At 38.6% G+C, this 25,267-nt stretch overlaps 9 protein-coding genes across 9 annotated transcripts; 4 read left to right on the forward strand and 5 right to left on the reverse strand.

The window, feature by feature from the left end:
- Nucleotides 1-2,828: 2,828 nt before the first annotated feature.
- Nucleotides 2,829-4,743, forward strand: RME1 (Rme1p; the record flags this gene model as incomplete). The annotated part of the gene is made up of 2 exons (XM_043192314.1): nt 2,829-2,832; nt 2,867-4,743. 2 exons carry the CDS (start codon nt 2,829-2,831, stop codon nt 4,741-4,743), a joined length of 1,881 nt encoding a protein of 626 aa, XP_043048286.1.
- Nucleotides 4,744-11,120: 6,377 nt separating this feature from the next.
- On the reverse strand, nt 11,121-11,888 carry KQ657_001520 (uncharacterized protein; the record flags this gene model as incomplete). Its single annotated transcript, XM_043192315.1, has 1 exon — nt 11,121-11,888. One exon carries the CDS (start codon nt 11,886-11,888, stop codon nt 11,121-11,123), a length of 768 nt encoding a protein of 255 aa, XP_043048287.1.
- Nucleotides 11,889-12,108: 220 nt separating this feature from the next.
- On the reverse strand, nt 12,109-12,963 carry KQ657_001521 (mitochondrial 54S ribosomal protein uL5m; the record flags this gene model as incomplete). The annotated part of the gene is made up of 1 exon (XM_043192316.1): nt 12,109-12,963. The coding sequence occupies one exon, from the start codon at nt 12,961-12,963 to the stop codon at nt 12,109-12,111; it is 855 nt and encodes a 284-aa protein (XP_043048288.1).
- A 245-nt stretch (nt 12,964-13,208) lies between these two features.
- On the forward strand, nt 13,209-14,729 carry GLE1 (nucleoporin; the record flags this gene model as incomplete). The annotated part of the gene is made up of 1 exon (XM_043192317.1): nt 13,209-14,729. The coding sequence occupies one exon, from the start codon at nt 13,209-13,211 to the stop codon at nt 14,727-14,729; it is 1,521 nt and encodes a 506-aa protein (XP_043048289.1).
- Nucleotides 14,730-14,743: 14 nt separating this feature from the next.
- Nucleotides 14,744-18,631, reverse strand: PDS5 (Pds5p; the record flags this gene model as incomplete). The annotated part of the gene is made up of 1 exon (XM_043192318.1): nt 14,744-18,631. One exon carries the CDS (start codon nt 18,629-18,631, stop codon nt 14,744-14,746), a length of 3,888 nt encoding a protein of 1,295 aa, XP_043048290.1.
- Nucleotides 18,632-18,913: 282 nt separating this feature from the next.
- Nucleotides 18,914-20,335, forward strand: KQ657_001524 (uncharacterized protein; the record flags this gene model as incomplete). The annotated part of the gene is made up of 1 exon (XM_043192319.1): nt 18,914-20,335. The coding sequence occupies one exon, from the start codon at nt 18,914-18,916 to the stop codon at nt 20,333-20,335; it is 1,422 nt and encodes a 473-aa protein (XP_043048291.1).
- A 20-nt stretch (nt 20,336-20,355) lies between these two features.
- KQ657_001525 (uncharacterized protein) lies at nt 20,356-22,329 on the reverse strand (the record flags this gene model as incomplete). Its single annotated transcript, XM_043192320.1, has 1 exon — nt 20,356-22,329. The coding sequence occupies one exon, from the start codon at nt 22,327-22,329 to the stop codon at nt 20,356-20,358; it is 1,974 nt and encodes a 657-aa protein (XP_043048292.1).
- Nucleotides 22,330-23,138: 809 nt separating this feature from the next.
- Nucleotides 23,139-23,810, reverse strand: MFALPHA (mating pheromone alpha; the record flags this gene model as incomplete). Its single annotated transcript, XM_043192321.1, has 1 exon — nt 23,139-23,810. One exon carries the CDS (start codon nt 23,808-23,810, stop codon nt 23,139-23,141), a length of 672 nt encoding a protein of 223 aa, XP_043048293.1.
- A 1,145-nt stretch (nt 23,811-24,955) lies between these two features.
- KQ657_001527 (uncharacterized protein) lies at nt 24,956-25,255 on the forward strand (the record flags this gene model as incomplete). Its single annotated transcript, XM_043192322.1, has 1 exon — nt 24,956-25,255. One exon carries the CDS (start codon nt 24,956-24,958, stop codon nt 25,253-25,255), a length of 300 nt encoding a protein of 99 aa, XP_043048294.1.
- Between the last annotated feature and the right edge of the window lie 12 nt (nt 25,256-25,267).

Consider the following 25,267-nt stretch of genomic DNA (forward strand, 5'->3'; position numbering starts at 1 on the left):
AGCTGCTCAATGTTCAAAGTTAATCCAAAGAAGAACATTTGGAACTTCACTTGCACCAACACAAAGGCTATTTTTTTTCCACTGCAGGTTGCAACTTATGGTTGCCGAAGCAATATAATAGTATAGTGGTTGGAAGCAACTTACAACAGACAAAAATAGTTTAAATGTATGATGATAAATGTGACAAAGCAACAGATAGAGCAGCCTATTTCAAGGTTTAAGTTTCTTTTTGACGAGTGTGCAATTTACGAATAATCATTGGATAGATTTTGTTTCGAATACCGAACTAAGTAAAGCAACCCAAGGTTTAAATTTCAGCAGCTTGGGTGCAAATAACAAATGGTAAACCTATGTTAAAGGGGAATAATTAGAAGATATTCTCGTACTAGGAGGCTAGGACTATCATGGTTTAAAGGGTTTACAGATGAAATCATGCGCAAGATAATAGTTCCTTATACTACTTAAGCGCACGACAGACATGCAGAATGACTAGAAAGATAATTCCTCAATGACACCAGGTACTTATTAACTTGGTTACGTCTTGTGTGGAGTTAATAATTCAGAAGCAAGCAAAAGGTCAAGTCGGTTTGGAGCTGAAATTTTCAATCTTCTAGGCGAAACACTAGTCTTGCTTCAATTAAGGAAGAACCAAATAAGAGATTGCTGGTTTAAACTACTTTGGTCATTCACTCTCAACTGTTCTGTTCATGATATAAATTAGTTGGGGTTCAGGTTTGCTTTGTAATTAAAAGTTGCTATAGTTTACTGACTTATTTGATAAGTGTCGTTGCTTTAAATCGTAGGAGTGAAGTGTTTTTAGGCGTTGAGTAGAATGTAACTTTGGATTTTTCTTCGCTATATGTAAGTTTACATGGTATGTCCGCTACTTATTTATGGCCGATTTTAAGTCACTCTGTTTATAGTTCTGGTGCATTGAATAAAATATATGAAAGGTTACACATTCTAGGTAACGCATCAAGTTCAGATACCCCATGTATATCAATGAAATTTTGATTGCGCATCCAAATTACTAGACTTTAGAGAAAAACAGAAAAATTGTAAGTATGATCCAATGTCCAACGTCCTCCATTTTCTTGATGGTTTCGGCGAAATGCTCACAGTTCGGTAAAAGAAAAACCCGGCTATACAGACACCAAGAACGTAATACAAAGATGGGCAGGTTTTAGCGAGTATCGTCCAAACATTGTACGTACACAACTGTGGCAATGTTTCGATGCTAAGCTCCTTCCAAATTACAATAACAGAATGCGCCTGTTGACAAAATAAACATTGTTTTGACACATGTGGAGGTGGTCAAAGTATACAACATAAAAATACGAACTGCATCAATGAAATCGATGGGTCGCACCCAACTTTAATCAAGGCGATGAGGAAAACAGATCGTCTGAAACTCTTATTGTGGGTAGATATAGCAGAGGAAATAAAAAGAATAGCAGTACGCATGTACGCTTGGCTAACACTTGTAATTTCCTTTGTCAAACATGAAGCTAACATGAAACAGAACGATCTAAATTGGTGAATACTCTTGCGATGAAGATTTCAAGTCCCACGTTACGTATCGCGAATGCGGTTCTTTTTAAAAGTTGATTGCTGAAATATAATGGTCGTTGGTTCAAGTGAATCGCCAATTGCATTCATCATCATTATTTTAACGTGTGGGTGGTGCATATGTTAATGCAAAACTTGAACCGTTGGAGAACAAGGGCTTTGGTAGAGTTGACGGGCAGATCCAATAATTATCTTCAAAAGTCCATTAAAAGGTGGTACTAAATGCTTGTAGAGGCTTGTAATTTTTATTTTTATTTTGCAGTCATATATAGATATGCAACTTTACAATACAACCAAGACTACCTTACCATAATTGTTTTCTGCACGCTTCAGGTGATACTTGTTCCATTGGCACTTAGTTAGGAGCAAACATAATAACTGCTTCAACAGGAGGGTCCAAACAAAGGTTTTTGTATATAAGTCAGACGTGGCTAAAAGAAGACGTTCTCGGCCGGATGAGCAAAGCCCTTTTACGAAAGTGGAAAAGCAGAGGTTGTCACTGTGGCTTAAGGGGTAGTTTATACACAGATATTTTTTTGCTCTGAACAATACCCGGCGATTGGGGTACTAGAAACAGACATTAACGAAAACGTGATAAAAAATAATGGTCAGAAGCGAAGCCATGATTACTACATGTGCAACAACATTATAATGAAAAATATCATTACACCTAGAGTTTCCGAACTACAAGGTATGATGAGAATATAAGGTTAATGTATGTATGTAATATTTTGGAAGGATTGTTCCTTTTGTTATAAGTGGGGATAATGGTAGCGCTCATAATGAATGTTTTTTTTTCAAACTAATCTTACAAGTTGTTCAAGGATCAATGAGCTTTTTGAGTGTGTGACTTTGTGTGGATCTGCACATTGATAATAAATAGCTAGACCGCTGACGTACATACAAGAGCATTTATGCGGCTAGTTGTATACAATACCAGACAAAACATGTCTGCGTTTTCTAAATTGTCTGCCGTATTTGCATCCTCACTTGGCCAAACTCAAACAGTTTAGGCCCATCATTTAGAATTAACAGGTACAGATTGCTTTGCGGTTCTTCACAATCATAAATTGTCGTTCTTTTCGTTCTCCATTATCAATGACAAAATACTACTATTATTACTTCTATTATATGGAGAATATTTTTTTCCTTTCTTCAAGCAGGGCCATTTCATGTGGACTTAGTATCGAGTTTTCCAGACACTCCCAGATATAAAATGTATCAAATCCGTCTTCACCTATAAATGATAACTTTTATATATGGGTGGCATTTTAGTCATATTTAGTATTACCCAAAGTAATGGATTATTCTCTTGATAACCATATCTCCGTGGCTGCTGCTGGCAGTAGCAACGGGTCGGTTGTTTCTGCAATTCAACCCCCTACAGTCCACCCAGCTACTTATACTACAAATAATTCTAGCTCCAATGGTGCATCAGCTTCTCAGATCGCTTACACTCCAACTTCAAACACTCCTGTATCATATAACACTACTGCCCCACAATATCAACATCAGGTACAACAAGGTTATTCCTCAAGCTATGCTGGCTATACCTCTGGCTACCCCTACAATAATGAATACAGTAGTGGAGTTTATGGTGATCAACATGCCAATGGAGCTCTTGCTGCTGCCACTGCTGCTGCTAGTGCTAGTAATAGTGCCTCGGCAGTACCTCCAGCAGTTGCAAATGCTGCTCCTGGAGGTAGTTTCTCCTACCTCGATTATGTTGCCTCGCCTATCTCGAACTCCACAGTCGGGGCTACGACTGCTCTGAATGTTTATCCATATTCGCAACAACAACAACAACAACAACAACAACAACACCAAGTTTCTAGTAAGCCTTATTCTGCTACACCATCTGGACAAACTTCAGCCACTCTGATTAGCGGTTCATTGTACCCTTCAAGTGCACATGGTAGTTTTGCCAATGGATCTTCGGTGTCACTGTCAATCTCTGGATATCCTTATGCTACTTCAGATGCCTACTATCCTCAGCTGTCCCAGATGAAAGGTCAACAATTGCAACAACAACAGCAACAACAACAACAACAACAACAACAACAACAGCAACAACAACAGCAACAACAGCAACCGTATTTCCAACAATCCTACGTGTTTAACGGCGGTACCTACCCTTCAACTCTGGACTTGTTCACATACAATACTGGTATGGTTGCAGCTCCTACAGCTGTTAATGAGTATGCTGTGCACAGAGAAGAGGATCCATTATCACCAACCTCGAAACCACAGGTGCAATATGCTAATTCATCCTCATTAGTATCATCACAGATTGGCTTGACTGGAGTTTACAATGGTATGTACAGCAATTTACACCATAACTCTACTTCAGGATACGAGACTGGGAATCCTCGTGTTAGTTTGGGCAAAAGAAGACACACTGAGTATCAGATGCATCATAAACAGTTACCTATCATCGCTGAGGTGCTTAAAGAGAAGTTTGCTATGGACGAGTTGGAAAGGCCGCGCAGGAAGTTGCCCAAGAACTTGTTACAGTGTACTCATTGCAGTATTACATTTGAGAACTACTTACAATTGGCCGAGCATGTAGATGCTTACAAGTTGGAACGTAATTTCAAGTGTCCTATTGAATCGTGTGTGTTCCACTACATTGGCTATAATAAGAAGGCTACCTTAAGACATCACTTGATCAATGAACATTTTCATAAGGGTAAAATCAAGGATGACTTGAAGGCAAATGATGCCATCTATGGGTTGATTTATAAGTGTAAGCAAAAAGGCTGCGAAAAATGCTTCTACAGAAGAGACTCACTTACCAGACATATTTTGCTAGTTCATGATAAGCATCGGAAACATCAGTCAAGAGCATTCAGTACTTCATTAGGACTGTTGAGTTCCTCCTCTACTTCAGGAGCATCTTCTGTACATTCAACGTCTGAAATGAATGGAGGCGATATGCATGTTGGTGCCGCTATGGGGTCTATGCTTCCACCAACATCGCATTCTCATTCAGTAGGTTCAATTTCAGACCCTTCTGTAATGTCGATGTCGTCTACTACCCCCAAAATCGAAACAGATATTTTGGGAGGGTCATCCCTTAAACGAAGTCATTTGGGGGATCAATTGAATCTTTCACCGATTCCCGTGAACCAAGGTTTAGCTCCAATGGCTGAACAGTCTATTTCTAATTTGTAAAGGGATCAGAGTCAAAGGTTATGATAAGTTTTGTATAGTATTTAAATGGTTTTGGTTGTTTTAAATATGTATTAGCATTATCTTTGAAAAACATAATTTCGGTATACATGCTTATGTAATTACAATAGAGTTGTAGATTATCAACACTGAATACGCCAGAGTCAATGGTAATTTATTGTAATTCAATTATGTTACGTAATACGAACAGGAATTTGTGTTTTTGTATATCTTCGTAAACAGTTATTATTATTCTATTATGATATTCATATTTTTATTGTTTACAGTAGCTACATATTCGTAAATGATTTAATTTAATTCGATAGGTCTCTTGATTAATTTAGCCTTAAATTAAAGATATATCCAAGGAAACGCACTATTGACTAACCGTTGCTTTGAATTACTCAAACACAGATAAGACCATAACAATACACACGATATATTGGTTTGCGGTTTGGGTGTCGTTTCCGAAGCCCCCCGGATAAAATAATCCATAAGTCTGATTTCTCCGCTTGACTTCTTGGCTTTTCCTTCTTTATCACTTCTACACGGCATTTGTATGAATGCTTCTATGGGGCCATCCCCATTATACGATTTTGCGTCTTCTCAACCAATGGTAACACTTTTGAGAATCACTATGAGAGGGTACAGGGCTTAGAATCCTAAGAATGCTTGTGCACAAACAATTCGCATCAGTCCTGGACAAAACCATTTTGGAGGTACGGTATTCACTATGGAGGTAGGCCGTGATATATTTAGTGTTTCACTACGGTAAGAGAAGCCTGTCAGTTACGTCTTTGTATATTCTTATTTTCCATAATAATGGTACTCAGAATGGTCACATATTTGAAGTTTGATGTTATGTAGAAGTTGCTTTAGCAAGTCCATATTCTCATAAATTTTGTCAGAAAAGAAGCTTATAGTTCTCGGAATATTTATTTAACGTCTGCTTATTGATCAGAAGTTTAATATTTCTATACTGGCTGCGACATAGATAAATTCACCGTGGCGGCAAAGTTATAATGGAATGATTCCCGTAGTATACTCCCTAGTCTTCATCCTATCTATACTTGAGGAGTATTGTCGCCGTAATGAGGTCGCCAACTAGATTGATACTTTTACTCTTGGTCTTGATGGGACTTGTAAATTCAAAAGCTTCATTGTGTACCACAACGAAGAGACTGAGTACATTCACTGGATACACAGTTCTACGACAAATTTTTCCCCGAGATGCAAATGATAAAGATAACTACACCGTTGTTTATTGCGTGGATGATCAGCCCATATATATGTATCAATGTCCAAAGACAAATGTTAAATTGACAAGTTTTGGTCAATATGTCGATGTAATTAAAGACACATATAGGCCAGCTTCAATAATTGGAATACTAAAAGTAAAAAATGGAACGTTTCCTTTAATGATTTCCACCCCAGCCCCATTCATTGTGGTTAATCACAAACTTAAGTTGGAATCTTATATTCCATTATTCCACACACCATCAACTGAAGAGATAATATGAGAATACAAGAAGTATAAAATAATACAACATCTTGTACGATATGTATAACATAATACGATACGTGTATTGGTAATACTTTAATGTACCGACATTCTGCTGCAGCGTTGAGCTTTTCTTTTGCAACAATTGAGTGTAAATTTCGCATACTAACTACTCTTTCCTGGGAAAAAAGCTTACTCTCATTAATTCCCCAATTACTATAGCGACAAGCTTAAACTTTACACTAGTGCTAATTCAACTGCTACTAGAGAAGTTTCTACATCCAAGTATCATAAATTGCCAGCACAAAGTTATCTTGCAACTTACAGCAATCGACCAGCTGTTGCTGCTTTAAACGGGTTATTGTGTTCATTTCCTGCAATTAAAGTTACTAGCTGGTAATGCTCATGGTTTATCGCGAGCAGCAACAAAGGAAAGGTGGCCTGGAGTAGTATTATGATGTCACTAAACTCAATTTGAATTTGTTTGGTCTTATCGTTCAAGGCGTCTGTCACTTATGTAACTCTATTTAGGAGAATCTAATAACAAATTGGGGTTAAAATCACCACATAGGACAAGAATTACCTAACTTAGTTTCTACAGTAGTCCAATTTCGTAGTGTTGACGTAACAGTTTAGACCAACTTTAGTGCTCCATTCATGGCGGTAAAGTTTGATTGTTTGTATAATTAAGATTTCGGCAAAGTACAATTTAGTAGCACACCTCTATATCCCAAGCCCACCCTATTTGGAAGCGAAAAACCGATGGATCTGTGTCTAGTGAACTTGGTTGATCTACGTATAAGGCTACTTTTTTGAGCCTTGCCCATGCAACCTACATTCATAACTCGACTATCTAGGTATTCTAACCATGCACCAATGGAACTACACTACCTACTTTTTCGGTACGGACTACGACCTCTAAGTTCCGATTTTTTTCTGCATAGGGCCATTCTGTCTGTTCTTATGTCTTGAATTGTTCGGCGAGGCTTACAGGCTTTAAAGATATGCGTGATTCCATACACTTGGTGAATGTGTACCCTGCGCGACAACAAACAACGCCTACACAAAAAAATAAAAGCTTGTCCTAATTAGAATTGATGGGGTAGGTGAGATGGTTTATTTTCTTCTCTCACCCCCGCCTTTCACTAAAGGAATATCGAAAAGACTTGCTCAAATACTTACTGCTAGTACTACAGTTATACAAAATATAAAATCCAAGCAACATATAAATGATTCAGGATTACAGTACCAACTTGCTTCTCTCGTGAGGGTAAGAAGGCTTTTGTTAAACTATATTTCTTGATTATGATGAAATCGACCCATTTCTTCTTGCATTGGCGCCATGCATGATTAGTCTTAACGAAGAGTGGTATTCAAAACTGCGACAAGGGACATTGTGTGTGTGATTCATGTCTTGCGCTCTTCGATAACACTTGCAACGTTGAAATTAACCCACATCGCACTAAACTGGCTAGCGACACAACTATCTCCATGCATTGTACTTTTAAGTAGATATGAACGGAGATTTTTATCAACCCTTAATTTCCCTCTATTGTTATTACTAAGTATTGACTTACATGGTCATCTAATCACCTGTTTGCTCTTGTGTATCCACAACACTGCTATTGTTATCATCTAAGGACTTTTTTGTTTATAGTCAACCGATTGCTAAATCTTTCTGCATTTTTCTATGGAACAGTGTAAAAATTTTGCACAATAGAGGTAAGAGATAACACATTGAAAAGAATAGGCCTACTCCTAAAGTTGACTCAGAGCCTTGTATTGCAGTGAATTTTAACGGTGAACTCCAGACCTTTCATTGCAGTTAGTTAGTATGAAATTTGGTAGCAATAATATTTGTCTTTTTTATTTGTGAATGGTTAGTAGAAAGCGGGCAAAAATGAAAGGTATAGATCTGATAATACATTGTCTCCTTAAATGATATTACCTAACCCCTTAACTGTAAAAAAAATATAGGAGGAGGTTGTTAAGTAATTCTGTCAGACAAACACGGCGCCGCATGAGAACAGACAAAATCAGTAAGCATCACAGGTAGTTTGAATCACATTATTCTCATGCATACATACATACGTACATATTTTTGACCACAATGCGCTGACAGTAGATCCATTAGGAAATGTCAAGTATATAGGAGGGGGTTTTATTGCCATAATAATCCGTAAAACTTTACTAATACCAGTATTAGACCAGAGTTACAAATAATGTAAGCACCCATTTTTTGTTTTTGCGCATCTTCTTCGGTGCTCCAAGTAGTTTCATCTATTTAAGAAAGACAACCTTACATGGTTTATTCAGTTTGCTTTCACGAACATGTAAAATAATAGTGTACGACATTTTACTTCCATTGCCCTTAAGTGTGTAGGACCAATATCCTTCTATTTGCTTGGGTAATGTTTAGACGGTGCTACCATATAAGGAACATCTTTTTTGTCGTGAAGCCTTCTTTATGGACCACGTTCTTGTTTCTTTTTCTATTGTACTTGTAAATGACCCTCTAATTTTTCTGGTGACTTTAAGATCTGTTTTTCTTTTATTTAGTCAACCTAAAATATAATCTTTGCAACGTAATAATTATAGAAGAAGAGTTATTCGCATGTGATTTTGGAACTACATTATACAAGTTAGGACTGCACTCCGTTTTTGATTCAAGATGATAATAATAAACCAGATTAGTGTGGGAACCTTAGGTACTTTGAGGACTACTTTGGGAAGAGGTCCAGTATCTTATTTGTCTCAATTGCTTTTTTGTGTCTGCATCAAGAGTGTCTGCGTTGAGAAGCCAGAAAAAAAAACTAACGTATATGTATGTCCGACAATCCCTATGCAGCCTAAAATATCTACATTAACAATAATAGTTGCATATAATTAGGTTCGTAAATATTTGGGGTTTGCAAGTAGCTCAGCTGTAATTAAAGCCTCGTTTGTACGGGATTGTAGCGCAGTCCGCCCTTGTTTGTGTGCTTGATGGTCTTCATTAGATCAAATCCCACCTAATGTTGCAATTTTGAAGTCCAACCTTTGTTGTCATTTCTTTTCTATCGAAAGGACTCAACGAATGCCAAAAAAAGTACTTCCTATCTGGGAGAAAGTTGATGCACAGGGGCTATCTGAAGAAAAAAACATGCAACGATTATTGGCTCACTCTAAAAGCATTTAACTTTCTGATAGCAGCAACTGCAGGACCAAGTATAAGGAGTAATCAAGAATTGATTGGACGGTTTTCGCAACACAGAAGTAAATGCGCGCAGCAGACACACTAAGGGTCCCAAAACTGATACATATACCGGTAAAATTTACACCCTAGGAAGTTCAAGGTACTGCTGTAAATCTTCAATTTTTGACGCACGTATTTGACGCACCAAGTACCTAGTGTGACGTTTTTACAATACCTGTAGTGATAATAACTAAATAAAACTAAGTGATACATGTGATTGAATGCAATTGAACTTACGCACGTAAGAACAAGCATTTAAGTATGTAATGCAAGATATATTTTTTAGCCGACTTAAAAAATGTCGAGTGACTGGGAGAAGATGAAATTTCATGATTGCTTGATTAGAATGTAATATAGTTTCATATAGTCATCAATCCACCGGTTCCCCACCCCTTTGATAATCATCGTATAAAAGGATCGAAAAATAAATGCGGTGTCAGTTTAATGAATCCCCTGACAGGCTATCGGCAGGTAGTGAAATGCGGGTAACTCTTACCCAACTATTTAGTAGCATTTGAATCATATACATGCGGGGAGGAACCACTTGTTGTATTACATGGCTTCGGATATATCCTTAATAAAGAGTCAATATGTACCGAAATCTGCAATCACCACCATTGTTAATTATGTCGCAAATTTAAAGAACAGTGGTATTCACTGGTGAAGATCTGCTGGTACCACTATATCCTTTCACAATCTTTTTTTTTCTTGGTGATTTATTTTTAAATATAGTTTATGGTGCTTTCTAAGGAAAAGAAAATACGACATTTTATGCATTTCGTGATGTACATATTTATACCACAGGATACAAATGACTCGACCAATAGTAGGTCCAATAATTCAAGAGAATGTACTTTTACGAGCAAGCGATGCTGCGACATCCACATTTATATGCAACGACATTTTAACAATCAAAATGGCATATAGTTCAATTTTTCTTACCAAACCAGTGGTCACTAATTACTGCAAGGAACATTACAAGGACTGCTTCAGCCACATCCGGGTTTTGCAGCAAAAGCCTTCGTTGATAGTCCATAGGGAAATGACAATGGGATATTGAATATGATTTCTGCTATTTAGTAGGTGAATTTGACCACAATGTTGCAAAACACTGCTAAGGGTTCATTACTATCATAATCATTTTTTGGACTCTAGATTAATCGAAGAGCAATTGTAACCCTGTGTAATATACTGGGTTCATTATAGTTGTTAGGTACGCAGGTCTTGGCTTACAGTATGAATAATCATAACCATTCCCCGGAGCACAATTGAAATTTTTGCAGCACCTCGTATGCACGCCTCGTTACATACTCCGTAATCAAATGCTAAGCAAGTTTTGATGTATCAACAAAAATGCTGTATGCATCTGCAACTAAGAACCGAACCAAAATGTTTCTCTGACTAATGTCAATTGTTGTGGCCAGCGATCCGCTATCGTTATTATGCCTTAAGGATACAACAAGAATATATTTGATTAGCCTTCCTTAATCAGCCAACCACATGGTAACCCAATTGCTGACACTAGTAGAAAAGGTTCTCCATTCCCAGGCAACCACAGTGGTAAATAACAACCAGTCTGAAGCAAGTCATATGGTCGCGTATGACTTTACGAAGATATAATTACAAGCCTTACTTATGGTGCGCTTAACGTTCGTTACCATAAGCGTAATCGGGCTCTGAGTCTTCTATAATCTCATCATCCAGACTTGAAAATAAGAATGAAAGCAAAGGTATAGCATGGGATGGAGTTTTGGCTTTATTGGTGTTACCAGCAACAACAGCGGAGGTTACCACCGCGGCGTCACAAGCTTTGGGAAGGTACCGTAAAGTACGAGACAGCATCGTCGCTATACGAACACAAACAGTATATGACTTTAAGTCTTTAGTTGGTGACTTTGTAAGTACAGGCTTTGCGTCCTCAATAACTGGTTTAAAATCATTCTCATGTGACTCCTCATGTCGTAAGGTATTGCCGTCATGAGTCTGCTCATTTCGTATGGAATTATCATCATGCTCAGCCTTAATATTTGGAGTAATGTGAGTCAGAGTCTCTTGTTTAACATATTGGGCTATTTCCTCATCCTTTGGCTCTTCTTTGACTGTTGTACTCTTACAAACATCAACTAGTGATCTCACACTTACCTTATCTTCCCCATCAACTATCTCAAGCAACATCTTGTCCTCTAGTAATAACTGGAACCCCTCATGTCGCAATTGTTCCAACCCCGTATTCCCAGGTTTTAGTGACGTGGTGGCCATGACTCGTCTACCTTGTGCATTGACCACTTCCCATACATTGTTTGACTGGTACTTTCGTAGAAACCCATCGTCCCAGTGTTTCCGTCTATGGTTGACATCAACATCACGGCTATATAACACCGAGAACTCGTGCACTATGGACGTTGCACCCATTGAATGTTAACATGGTTGGTAAGGAACAGTGGTGTCCGTGCATTTGTTTTTGTTTTGTGGCCATCGCGAATGTATACACATAATGTCGTCCCGAAGGAACAGAACAGTTTCAGCATACTCAATCATACTCTACCTCTACATAGTTTGATGTCAGTCAGACTGGGCTGATGTCTATGGGTACTATTTACAATTATGTACAAAGTATGACCGACCCATGCGGCTACTTCTGAAAAGGGAACCCCAAGGAACTTATCAAAGTTCTTGCCTGTTCATCTGTTCTGGCAGTGGTCTTGAATGTAATGTGGAAACCAAATAAGTTGGGGAACAACTCTTGGAAATGCTCAACTTCGGGGAAGTACTTGACATCCTCTTCGGTTAAACCCATGGAAATGTTACCATGAGTATCTCCAGTAGTTGGCTTTAAACCTGTGAATGTTCTAATACGAGGTAATACCAATTCAGTTAAAGTAGTCAAGAATTGATGCATATCTCTATCCTTTAATTCCACCTTACAACCACAAGGTCTACCCACTCTAATCTTCCAACCAATGACGTTGGATCTATTTCTAAGAAGTTGAGGCTTGACGTTTGTGATCTGTGCAATGAATGCTCGGGCAGAAACACTTAACCACTTGTGTTCAGCAATGGCTGGGGCATATAAATTAATGACGATGCTTTGTAACTCAGGAACATTTTTGGATGTAATAGGTTTAATGTTTCTAGTTGCCTTACCCTTACCACGAGGTTTTTTCATGGAACGATACATCTTATACGGAGAATCAGTACCCCATTCTCTAAACTTTTGTCCTTCAACGGTCTTTGCATCGTGTTCATAAAAATGCAACATCAAGTCGCTCTTAACGGTATTGTTATAGTGTTCACGTACTCTATCTTGTGATATTTCCACGGGCTTGAACCCTATGGCTGTGATATCGGACTTAGACTTCAACAATTGGGTCATACCTGGTTTCAAAGATGCCTTGTTGATCTTCACCAAATGGTGTACGGGTTCCACAGTAGAATACCCACTGCGCAAAGCACGAGCGCATGTGCTGAAACTACGTGCCAACTGCATGTTTGTGGACGTAATAATTCGAATGCTTTTTGTTAGTACGATCTAAAATTTTTCATTTTTTTTCTTCACTCACAAATCGCATTTTAGTTAGTGCTGATGTTTACGCTAAGGCTCCCCTTAAGTGTAGAATATATCAGTACAGAACATCACCACTTGAATTCTTACATTCACACACAAAAATTTAATTAGTACTAGCTACACAACAAAACAAAACAAAAGCCAAGCAAGCATCATATAGTAAGACTATGAGGTTTGAGGTACCGTTCAACCTTGAAGTGGATGTTATATGCAACTCACAGGTAGCACTTTCAGCAGCATTGGATGCTCTAGAAAAGTTCAGTCCTGATGATTTAATATGTAAAAGGCCATCTCCTAATCCTTTCCAAGTATTCCAACAAGAGGTTTTATCCGGTAACAATGTGCCTCGAAGTTTTGAGTCTGATGGTTATGACGACCTTGAATCAACCAGACAGACATTGAACCACTTCAATAGGGAATTACAAGATGTTCTACAGGATCAGTTCTCCAGTAAGCTCCAATTGCAGAATGATCAAGTGGATACGTTAATAGCACAGGAATTAGAAAGACGGCAAATAGAAGCCGAGAGAGTACGCAGAGCCGAGGAAGAACGCAAACGTAAAGAAGAAGAACGGAAGCGACAGGAACAGCTAGAACTAGAACGCAAACGAAAACTAGAACTAGAAGCCAAACGAAAAGCAGAAGAAGAGAAACAACGAGCCGAATGTGAACGGAAGGCAAAGGAAGAAGCAGAGAAACAAAGGCAGGCTGAAGAAGCTAAAAAGAAGGCTGAAGAAGCAAAAGTGAAAGCTGAAAAGGACCGTCAAACCAAATTAGCTTTAGCCAATCAAAATAAGTCTATTACCAATTATGATAGTATTGCAGAGAAGTTTGCAAAGTATAAACAAGATATCAAAGATATTAAAGAAAATGTCAAGGTTTCCATGGCTAATAATCCCCCATTAACTAAACTAGTTAACCCATACAAACGGAAACTCAATGCCAAATTTGGTCAGTTATCAAACTCTTTGGCTCAATGGCAAGCAGTACAGGGAGTCATTCATGAAGTATTGGAAATGGCATCACAAGCTCCCGACCAACTTGTATTCAAATGGCTATTGAATTTCGTGGCTAAAGCCATAATTGATCAAGCAGAAACTGAAGTGGTGACATCGCCAAATATGGCTGTACCTTTAGGGATGCTTGCTATGAAGTTATTACTTAGTTTTCCTCAATTGGAGTACTACCTAACAGCCAGATTCGTCAAGAAATGCCCTTATATTTTAGGGTATAACTGTTCCATTGATACTGAAAATGGAAGATATAATATGGGATGGAAAAGACGAGACCAGAATTGGGAAGATGAAGTCAAATATGAAGAAAGAGTCTCTGGAATAGCCTCTGTATGGGCCGTGATGACAACCTTGGCACCCAAAGATCTTTCTAGTGAATTCTGGTTCTATTCCATGTCCAATTGTTGGAGTTTTGTTGCAAGACTACTCAACTTGGATTCAAGCTTACTCTTGAGTACTCATTTTTCTATTGCTGCAAATTGGTGGGAAGCAGGTGCTGAACATTTTGCTAATACCTATGGCAAACAGGCTCACAAGCTTTTGATCACTCTATTAACTGAATGGCCCTTGAGTGTAAGCAATCAGAAATTTGCCGGAGCCGCAAGATTGTTGATCATTGGTGAAGAGTTTATGAAAACAGGAAAATTTGAAAAGTTAAAACCCATGGAACAATGAAATAAAAAAAAAGTTTATGCTTCATCCGCTGAACTTGGCTCATCTTGATCTTCGTCTTCATCTTCATCAGATCCAACTTCTGCATAGTTAACCATCCCAGTGGTTCTTCCCGATCTCCTAGTAGGAAGGTTGTCCACCTTTTGCTTTGACTTTGGGATTGGTTTTTCAAGCTTTCTGCGTTTGGTTTTTGTCCTCTTGGATGTTACTTTCCTTTCCTTCTCGTCTGATAGGATATGCTTTCGCTTCAAACCAACAAACTCACTTTTAATGATGGTTTTCAATTGCAGTTGAATTCGATCGGTGATATAAACTCTTCCTTGTATAGATTGGAGCTCCGAAGCTGAAGACATGGCAATATATATATCTGAAGGTAATTTGATCTTGCCTGGCCATGTTGGTATGACCCAGCCTTTCATTTCACCATATTCCTTTATGATCATCAGAGCCAAGTCAGCAATACGATACAAGTTCAACACAACACTGGGCAACCCATCATCAGAAGCAGAAGCTTCATCACTCTCATAAACTTCTTTGTTGACAGTAGCATCTCTGTATTGCTTGACTCTGTTGGCAAAATAATATAAGAGAGAAATATTCTCTGAAGTTGCAATGAGCTTGACACAAAATATAAGGATCTTTATAGCATAAGTATAAGCTTCAATCTGACTGCTGTTATTCTCTTTATCACCTTCTAGAAGTGAAATAAAATGCTCATGATGGGCAATTATATGAATTAAACGAACAAGAGACTTTTCAAACTTAATGAACTTTCCTTCTTGTCTTTTGAATAAAGATTTGATCCACATAGTTGCACCCCTCTTGGCTTCAGGTTTATCTTCCAAGGCAATAAAGTATAATATGGCCAAAAACCTCTCAGATATCAATCCATCATTGATGTTCCTCTGCAAACAATTCATAAACAATTCCCTAACATGTGGATTGGGGTCTGTAAGTAAGAAGGATAATCTTCTTAGGGTCGTAGGGTCGATCATTTGGTTATAGATTGGGATCTTGGCCAATTTCAAGATGCTAAGCCCAGCAGCAAGTCGTAACTTCAGTTTATACGTCTCTGGTGTTGGCCAAGAAGGACATTCTTTCCTAACAATCTCACCAGAGTTCCCAATTGTTGAAATAAATAATGTTAATACTGGCAGAGCCAATCTCATGATGCTATCTCTTTCAGAATCATCATCTTCTTCTTCGACGTTGTAAGCTTGTGATTTCAATTTATTAATTAAAAATCGGAACCCCAATAACTTTTCATAAATAGAATGAATTCTGTATTCAACATCTAATGTTGTATCATCAAGCCAACTTTCATGGGTGTCATCAACCAATCCGCTCCCATTAAGATTACGATTGACTTTGAAGACCTTTTTGATTAATGTTTCGGTTATCTGACCGTACTTATCTTGGACAGAAAGTGAATCAATTTGACATATTTCAGCAATGATAGATAAATGGGTAACAAATTGAGGTGAATCTAGATCAAGTGGGTATATCAGATGAATAATTGAGGCACAATAGATTTCCTTTTTGGGACTAACTCCAATAATTTTAATACAATATCTGGCAATTTTGGGGCTTCCTCTTAAAGATATTCTCTTTAACTTTTCAATGAATCGAACCTCAGAGGGAAACAACTCGGGAAACACTTTGAAGAAGTTGTACAAAGTTTTCAAGTTTGTAGTTATAGGAATAATAATCTCACTAGGATCCTCTGGACTCTCGAGAATTAAATTGACAAGAGCATCGACATGGAACCGTAATACCTGTGGATTAACCTTGGATATCATAACAAGAATCTCACTGGCTGGACCATTGAAGTCGTGGTAGGTATCTTTCACATAACTTATCAAAACGGGAATGTTAGAACGGTTGTATAGCAATCCAGAGCTTCTATAAAGCAAAAGTTTCATATTGGTAACCATATCTTGAACCAGTGGGGTACCATCGTTGTTCTGGATATTAGCAGAATCTCTTAGTTTTATCACAAGCTCCTTCATGGATGATCTGATGGTATTGTAATCAGACTCAGGTGAAATACAGATCTTCATTAATTGGAAAATCCTGGTATTATTAACCTTGAATAATCGATCAAAGCACCCATATGTGTTTTTGTTTGTGGGGAAAGAATCAACTAGCCAATTAATTATTTTATCCAATTTGTTTAAGATTAATTCTTTACCTTGAACAATTGACCCACTAAAAGAAGCTTGACTAACATCTTGTGACGAAGAAGTGAAGTAGTCTTCGGATAAACTGATGAAATTATCAACGACTTTAGCCAAATTTTGTTGTCTTTCATTAATAGCAAAGAATGACTGTTTGCTTTTAGCATCAAGAGTACTGAAAAGTTGTAAAAGTCTATCGACTCTCTTTCTGCTACTTGATTCAGCCAACGGGGTCAAGCTTTCAAACAATGATATATCCACTTGGTAATTAATATTCTTATCGTTAATATATGTTAAGGAAAGTATTGTTGAAGGAATCTGTTTAATCATCAATTCTATTTCTTCACATTCAATTTCACTATGAGTACCAAAACTAGAATTAGTTTCATGCTTGCAATAGTTTTCGTAAACGTTAGATAGAATTTGAATGGAAAGGTTCCTGACCTCTGGACTTTTCTCTCTAACATTTAAGTTCAATGTGGATATCAAGTTCTTGTTGCATAATCTATCTTTAATATCGCCGAATTTAATTGTTGAAAGCGATTTGCAAGTTTTTATTCTTACTCTTTCATCCACGTCCATCAATCCTTTACAAACAAGGTTTGTGATGACTGTATTTGTTTCTGTAGTTGGGTTATTAGCGGAATCGATGAATTTGGGGATTTGTTCGGCTAATTTACCTCTCACTAAAGGTGAAATGTCGGTTGCTTTCCGAAGAAGCAGATTCCAAGTTGATTTATGGCTGGTAAAGAAATTGACTCCTTTAGTAGGGTTAGTATTGTGTATGATCAGCCCCAAAGTTTCTGTTGCTATGATCCGAATATGAACATCTGTTGCCTTTAATTCTTCTTCGAATAACCCCACAATTGCTCCAAGTAACCCAGGGACAAATTTCCAAATCCTTACTGAAAGACGATGAATTTTAAGAAGTTGATCAGCTAATTCTTCCTTGGCATTGGCCGAACTACTTTCTTTAGCCTTTTCAGTTGAATCATAAAGAACTTCGCTAAAGTATTGGGCCAATTGCCGGGAGATAAGCTCCATATTAGTTTCACACACTGTCAATGAAAAAACAAGTGCCGGACAGTGGATATTAGAAGTTGGAGTGGCTACGGGAATGTCACCTGCTTCATGGAGCAAAAAGGCAGATAAAACGTACCGTAAAACGGTTTGAGAGATGGTCTTGACCTCGGAAATAACCACAGCCATCATATCAGTAATAGAAGCCAATAGTCTCGTAGGGAAGTTATCCTTAGCTGCTAAACCATAGAACACCTCAAAGAGCTCTTCAATCAACTCTTGATTATCTGGAAGATCAGCCATTAAACAGATGGAATTCACTTGGGCCACTTTCTTTAAAAGTGTACAATACTGATCATAATACGGATTGTCAACGGCATTCAACTTCCGGAACTGCTTAAACATCAACCTAAATATTTTGGAGAGCTGATCCAAATCGAACGGCGAATCGGGTGCATGGATCCGTAAGATCTCAGCTATACAACAGCAAACAAGCACCTGTACTCCACCGTTGGTATGCGCCAAAAGGGTCTTGTTCCCGAGATCATGTTGGATTTGAGAGACGATCTTTCTGCTGTTATCGCTTTGGTCTAGACCTTGTAGTTCATCATTGGCATCGCGTAGTCTTTGAATAAGTTGTTTAGGCGTTAGTGCTGTTTTGGAGAGAGCAAGCACGCCCTTGGATAATACAGAACGCGTCTTCCTCATGTCGGGAATACAATCTGGTTATAATCAGTGTACTACTAGTAGCGGCAAGTATAGTAAGCGTACTAGTAGTAGTATCACAGTCATAGCAACAACATGGGTACGCGGTACGCGTGCTTGCTTTCTTGAGGATATGCGCTACCATTAAATGACCCCCACATTTCACGACTGCCAGAAACAGCTAATTGGGGGCTCCATCGAACTAATAATATGTTACGCCTAATGACACAACATATACTATCAATTATATCTGACGTATCATATTGACTCATCATACTGTTCACCATGACCTTTGAAATTATGGACTATACGAAAACCAATGGAATCTTGAACCATCGGATCCGATTCGAATTGCCCCTCAACTACTCAGATTCTCAGGACAGAAGGGAAATCACTATAGTGGCCACGTTAACTCAATTGTATGACGAAGCCAAACACGGAGATACCGATCTCGCAGCCGTACTTCCACTTCTGAAGAATGCCAAAGTCATTGCGTATCTCCAAGGTGGACCCGGGTTCCCCTGTACTGTTCCGTTTGCAAAGAGCAGCTTCGCCAAGCCACTCTTGGAGAAGGACTATGTGATTATCTACATCGACCAGAGAGGTACAGGGTTGAGTACCCCCATTGAAGTGGGGACATTGGACGTCTTAGTACCCCGCGACTCCGGGACTACGGATCAAGACTATGCTCAACAGCAGATGGAATACCTTCTTCACTTTAGAGCAGATAGTATAGTGGAAGACTTTGAGTCCATACGGACCATGCTACTTGGAGAAGACCTGAAATGGTCTATTTTAGGTCAATCATATGGAGGTTTCTGTAGCTTTACCTACTTGTCTACTCATGCAAAATCGTTGAAGCTGGTATTGATCACTGGGGGGGTTCCGCCCATTAACTATGGACCAGATGACGTTTACAAGGCCACTTATCAACGTACTAAAGACCGTAATGTTCATTACTATAACAAGTATCCCGGAGACGTTGCCCGAGTTCGTGACATCTTGGAGTATCTCGACTCAAACAACGTTACTCTTCCCAACGGTGGGACCTTATCTGTTGAACGGTTCCAACTGCTTGGAATCGACTTTGGTCACAGTGGAGGCACTGATGAACTACACCAAACAGTCCTCAAGTTCCATTATGATTTGGAATTGTTTGGGAAACCAACTTATAAAACGCTTTATAACATTCAAAATGCCTCTTCTTTCGACACCAATATCATTTATGCCTTGTTCCAAGAAGCCATTTATCTTGACGGGAACAATAAAGCTGTTCTCCAATCCAATTGGTCAGCCGAAAGACTCAGAGCTACTGAAACCAACTATGTGTTTAAAAAGGACGCTGATGGTCCTATATATTTCACTGGTGAAATGGTTTATAAGTCCATGTTTGACGATTATACTGAACTCAAACCTTTAAAGACGTTGGCTCATTTATTGCATAAGAATGAACATTGGAGTCCTTTATATGACGTCAACACTTTGGAGAAGCTCAAGTTTACTGATGTCCCCATTGTGGCAGCAACCTACTACAATGACCAATACGTAGACTTTGATCTCACCAATAAAGTCAAACAACAAGTATTTAAAGGCAATGGAAACTTGAGACAATATATCACCAGTAATCAATTCCATGACGGACTTCGTCTGGATAGCGAGTGCGTTGTTGGAGCACTTTTGCGGTTGCTTGAATCAGAAGTAGATTAAGCTTAAGCTTAAGATTGCACTTATTCCCTTGCAAAGAAGTTAGTTGGGGCCATACCAACTCTTGCTCCAATGCCACTAGTTTTGGACCTACCTATAAACCAATTTGCTCCATCACTTTGATAAAGAGTATCCATATCTTGGAAACTAAAGAGAACCTCAATTATATCACCCTTTTTAAAGGACAAATCTCCTTCTTCCTTCCCATTGAAATCATATAATGCCGTCCATTCTCTGGAACAAGGAGCCTTCTGTAAATTCTTTGAGTTGACCATTTTTTCAAAGAATTCCTCAAATTTGCTTACCTTAAAGGCACTTGTACTGTTCTCTGGAAGCCCATTGGCAACCTTTAAGTCCTTTAGTTCCTCTGTTAAGGGAGACAGCACTATGTCATTCTTTGGTCTGTTATACGCTCTTGTCAATTCAATCTTCTTTAAGGAATCTGAATCCTTATCTTTGTAGAAATAGGAATCATTGAATGAAGATATAGACGAGATATCCGAGGAAACATCATCATCAGAATTCATATCATCAACGTCTGAAAATGAACTTGCCGACGACATGTTCTGGTAGAATGGAGCTATGGTGGTATTTGTTCGTGGTCTTCGTTCAAAAGCTAACTCTCGGGGAGGAAGATTAACCGAAGCTGTACTGGATCTTGGAGGTAATGGTGGACCCTTTTTAGTATTACTTCCTACTGGATGAATATCTTTGATGCAAAGAACCTTATGGGGGAAATACGTTTCGTTTCGGTTCATTGAAGTGTTTTCGTACTCCAAATAAGAACTAAGGGGATCAGATTCATATTGATCATTGAAGAACCCATTCACTGGATCCTTTAACTTCAAATGATGTGACTTCAACGTCATTTTAGCTCCCATTTTGTTTAAAACTTTGGTTGCACGAGACGTTTCGTCTTCATCATGGATCTCCTTGTTCTCAACAGCAACAACTGTGTCTGTTTCTGATGCGTCTGCATCTGTGTCTTTTATATGCTTTAACTGAGCCACAAGTGACTCTATCTTTGTTCTTGATGCTGTATTATCGGTTTCCCACGCATTCATGATCTCCTCATAGTCAGGAATAGTTCCGTCCTTGCTCAAGATCCCAACGTACCTTGAAAAGAACTCGGTGGTCTTCTGGAAATCTCGGTAGATATCCAATTGAGTGTATAACTGGATCTTGACTATACCATCGACAAACTCATCAAGAAATGATGTGGCATGGGGAAGAACATCTCTTATGCGTTGATCCAATTTGGTGAAGGACTTTAAGGAAATTTTATACTTATTCTCCAAGTCTTGAAGGTGCACCTCTTCCTTATCCTCCAAGGGAGTCGTTCTTTTCTTTAACTTATCGATCTTACCCTGTAAAGAGTATGTTTCTCTCTGAGACTTTCTTCTGGCCTTGATCAACTTCAAGAGCCCCTTCAAGTTATGGTTCATCGACTTGATCCGAAGCTCAAGTGAACTTGTATGGAGCTTGGAAAAACTCGTAACACGATACTCAAGTTGCTCGATAGAATGCAAATAACCTTCGACGGCCTCGTTGATAGTGTCAATTAGATATTGCTTGTCTTTCGGATGAACCGACGGAACAACTTCCAATGCATTGGCTTCGTGGAAAAGGTCATAGTACTCGTCAATTCCTTTGAAATAAAGCGAATTGGTTCCTATGAGATGAATGAAAAGTCCGGCAATACATTTATTCCGTTTCAATAACCGAGGGAAGAGTTTCTGTGCAATGGCTTTGTTCTGCTTCAATACAAAGTTTAATCCTCCAATCGATTTCCGTATATTATGATCGTATATCTCAATGAGTTCATCTTCAATTCCGTATGTTTTTGCCCCAACTACCTTGTCCTTCATGTCATGGCTTAGATCCAGAATCTTAGACCCTGCTTGATTCAAGTGATGTCCTGCAAAATTGCCAGCACCTTTGAGATGACTCCCAACAGTACTTCCAAAGCCAGTGATGCCGTCCTTGACTTTACTCATGGTTTGTTGTTAGTAGACTAGAAAAGAAGTTGTTAGGAAAGAAGTTTGTAGGTTTATATGGGTTCGGAAGTTACGGTGCGAAGGGTTAAATCCGTCTCATTACATAAGCAAGATTTTACACCATTTACAACGAGTGTCTATTTCATAATCTGTCAATGTGTAAAGATGCATGTTAACGTTCTAATGATATTGATATTTATGCAAGTATTTAAATGCATATAGGTGTAAGGATTTGACAATAATGTAGGTGACTAAGTGGGTTAAAGGTTAATACCTACATTATATATTAATGCATTTGAATGCAGACATTAGAATAAAATGTCTGCGCTTTGAACGCGCCATTACGGATTATTTATTTTGACCTGCGTCTTTTTATTTTGCAGCCATTTGAATCGAAATAATAATATTCCGACGCTAAGTAACCTCAATTGTCATATATAATGGATGGTTACTTTATTATGATATGTTATCTTTGCAAAATATATAGTCACTAATATTCGGGTACTTACATTTGATTTGCAAAAGATTTGTATCACGGACTACTGTTGATTCGACTGTAACTAACTGTCAGCTTCATGCCATATAAATTTCATAGATTAAAAAATAGAACATACAGTTGCAGCTTTTTGAGTTTTGGACTTATTACAATTGGGTACAAATTTGATTGACGAAAGCAAACATTTGATTGAAACCACTATATTCAAAAGAAAACAAAGGGAGAGTGGTGAAACATAGAACGAGAGGCACGAATCCAAATACTCTTGAATAGATGAAGTATATAGGCCAAAAAAAAAAACAAAGTCTAACAATCAGACAAATGGTTCAAAGAAACCCCATCTGACCCTTAAAGCATCAGCATCGGCATCGGCATTAGCAGCACGCTTAACAAATGGTTCGAAGAAACCCCATCTAACTCTCAAGGCTTCAGCGTCGGCTTCAGCATCGGCTTCAGCATCACGCTTGACAAATGGTTCGAAGAAACCCCATCTAACTCTCAAGGCTTCAGCGTCGGCTTCAGCATCGGCATTAGCATCACGCTTGACAAATGGTTCGAAGAAACCCCATCTGACTCTCAAGGCTTCAGCGTCGGCTTCAGCATCGGCATTAGCATCACGCTTGACAAATGGTTCAAAGAATCCCCATCTGACTCTTAAGGCTTCGGCATCGGCTTCAGCATCGGCATTAGCGTCTCTTTTTGTGAGTTCACCAGTGGTGCCGTTAAGAGTCAGGAGGATACCGTTTGCAATGGTAGTGTTAACAAGCACTAAACCAGGAGTACCATCAAAGTTAGCAAGAACAACGTCTTGGTCATCTTTCAAAACAACAATACCATCAATAGCATCCGCTGGGATAGCTAAACCTGAAGGAGTAGTAACTTCTCCAGATGGCGCAGATTCAATAGCAGTACTGGTGGCTGCAGGTGCGGCAATGACTAATGATGTCAAAGCGATAGAACTGAGGGCAATAGTTGGAAATTTCATGATAATAAGAAAATGTTTCGATAGTTAATAGAGAGAGAGCTGAGTGTTTAAAGGATGGTGATGTAGAAGAGATATTAAAAATGGTCAATCGGAAAGACAAATGACCTCATTATATAGTTGATGGTTATTGGGGTGTCAATGGGCACATGTTTAATTTTACTTAATGTAAGATCTAACACAGCGTACATCTCCTTCACCATGTAACAGATTCAAGTACTTTAGATTCTCGATCCGGTAAGTGAAGATACACACATTATGTTTGGAGCATTAAAAATCTAGTGGTTCAGTTTTGCTGTGGTCCCTTTGAAGTCCCAAATGGGTAATTCAGGTCGCTATATAAAGTTCAGAAGGAAATGTTTCTGAAACTCCTCCACCAACAAAATATCGACTTCGATAACGTGCAGAGAATAAAAGTGACATAGATCTATCATCAGGTCACTCAATTGAGACTCCTTAGAGACTTCTGTCGCTTGTATGAAAACATGACAGTTCACCACTTGCAAAGTGCGGCACACGGTTAAAGGAATGAAGGCTGGATATCTCAAGCTAAGAGAAAAGATTTCACAAGATACAACACCACTCGTTAGCTATGCTTCGTTCACTAAGCTTAAAGATCTTAGTCACCAGATCTTCATTACCTTCGTCAACGTGATGCGTATCCTTCCTTCCTGTAGTAGGAATTGTGGGGGGGTACACAAACATGAAAACACAGACGCCTTCCATCCCTTTCTATTCTAAGGTGATACACAGGTATTGCCTACTCTCAAGATGGCTTAACCGGTGTGACGTAGCCTAACATATTGTAGTACCTATTTTCTTGCTCCCTGCTACCCATTAGAGTTGATGAAGAAATACTAAGTGTAATATCCATAATTAGATCTCGTCACGTGATTTGTGTATTTCCTCAGTGGAATACCGAATTATTGCATGTAGTATTATTGCGTCATGGCTGGACTCAGGACAACGTCAACTTAGCAACCTAATGGTTTGACCCAAAAAGTCCATAAAAGGGACCCAATAGCCACTTAACTTACATTGAAAACTTAGTAATAATTCATTAAAATTCTCGCTTTCCTCCCTTTTAGTTATTAGTACTCAAGAGCTACAAACTATAATAGTTGCAAAAATCAACGAATTAACATACTATGCCAGACCCACACAGAATCTTCCTCAAAGGCACGGACAACGACTTCATCGTATTTGTCGATGAACCCGAAATGTGGGAGAAGTACAAGAAGGACCCTTCTATTGATCTCGTGGACTTTGTCTCCGTGTTTCAAGTCTTTGTTACCTCCAAGGGTAGTCTGGGAGACCTCGATACTGCTTCTGAAGCTGAATTGGCCAATGAGTTCGGCTCTGCGGATGTCAACAAGGCAATTGCCCATATCTTGAAGAATGGTGAAGACAGAAACACGGTCGATGTAAGGAACAAGGAACTTAAGTAGTTTAGAAATTGA

The sequence above is a fragment of the Scheffersomyces spartinae genome, assembly GCF_019049425.1.
Source record: "Scheffersomyces spartinae strain ARV_011 chromosome Unknown scaffold_16, whole genome shotgun sequence".
NCBI lineage: Eukaryota > Fungi > Ascomycota > Pichiomycetes > Serinales > Debaryomycetaceae > Lizanozyma > Lizanozyma spartinae.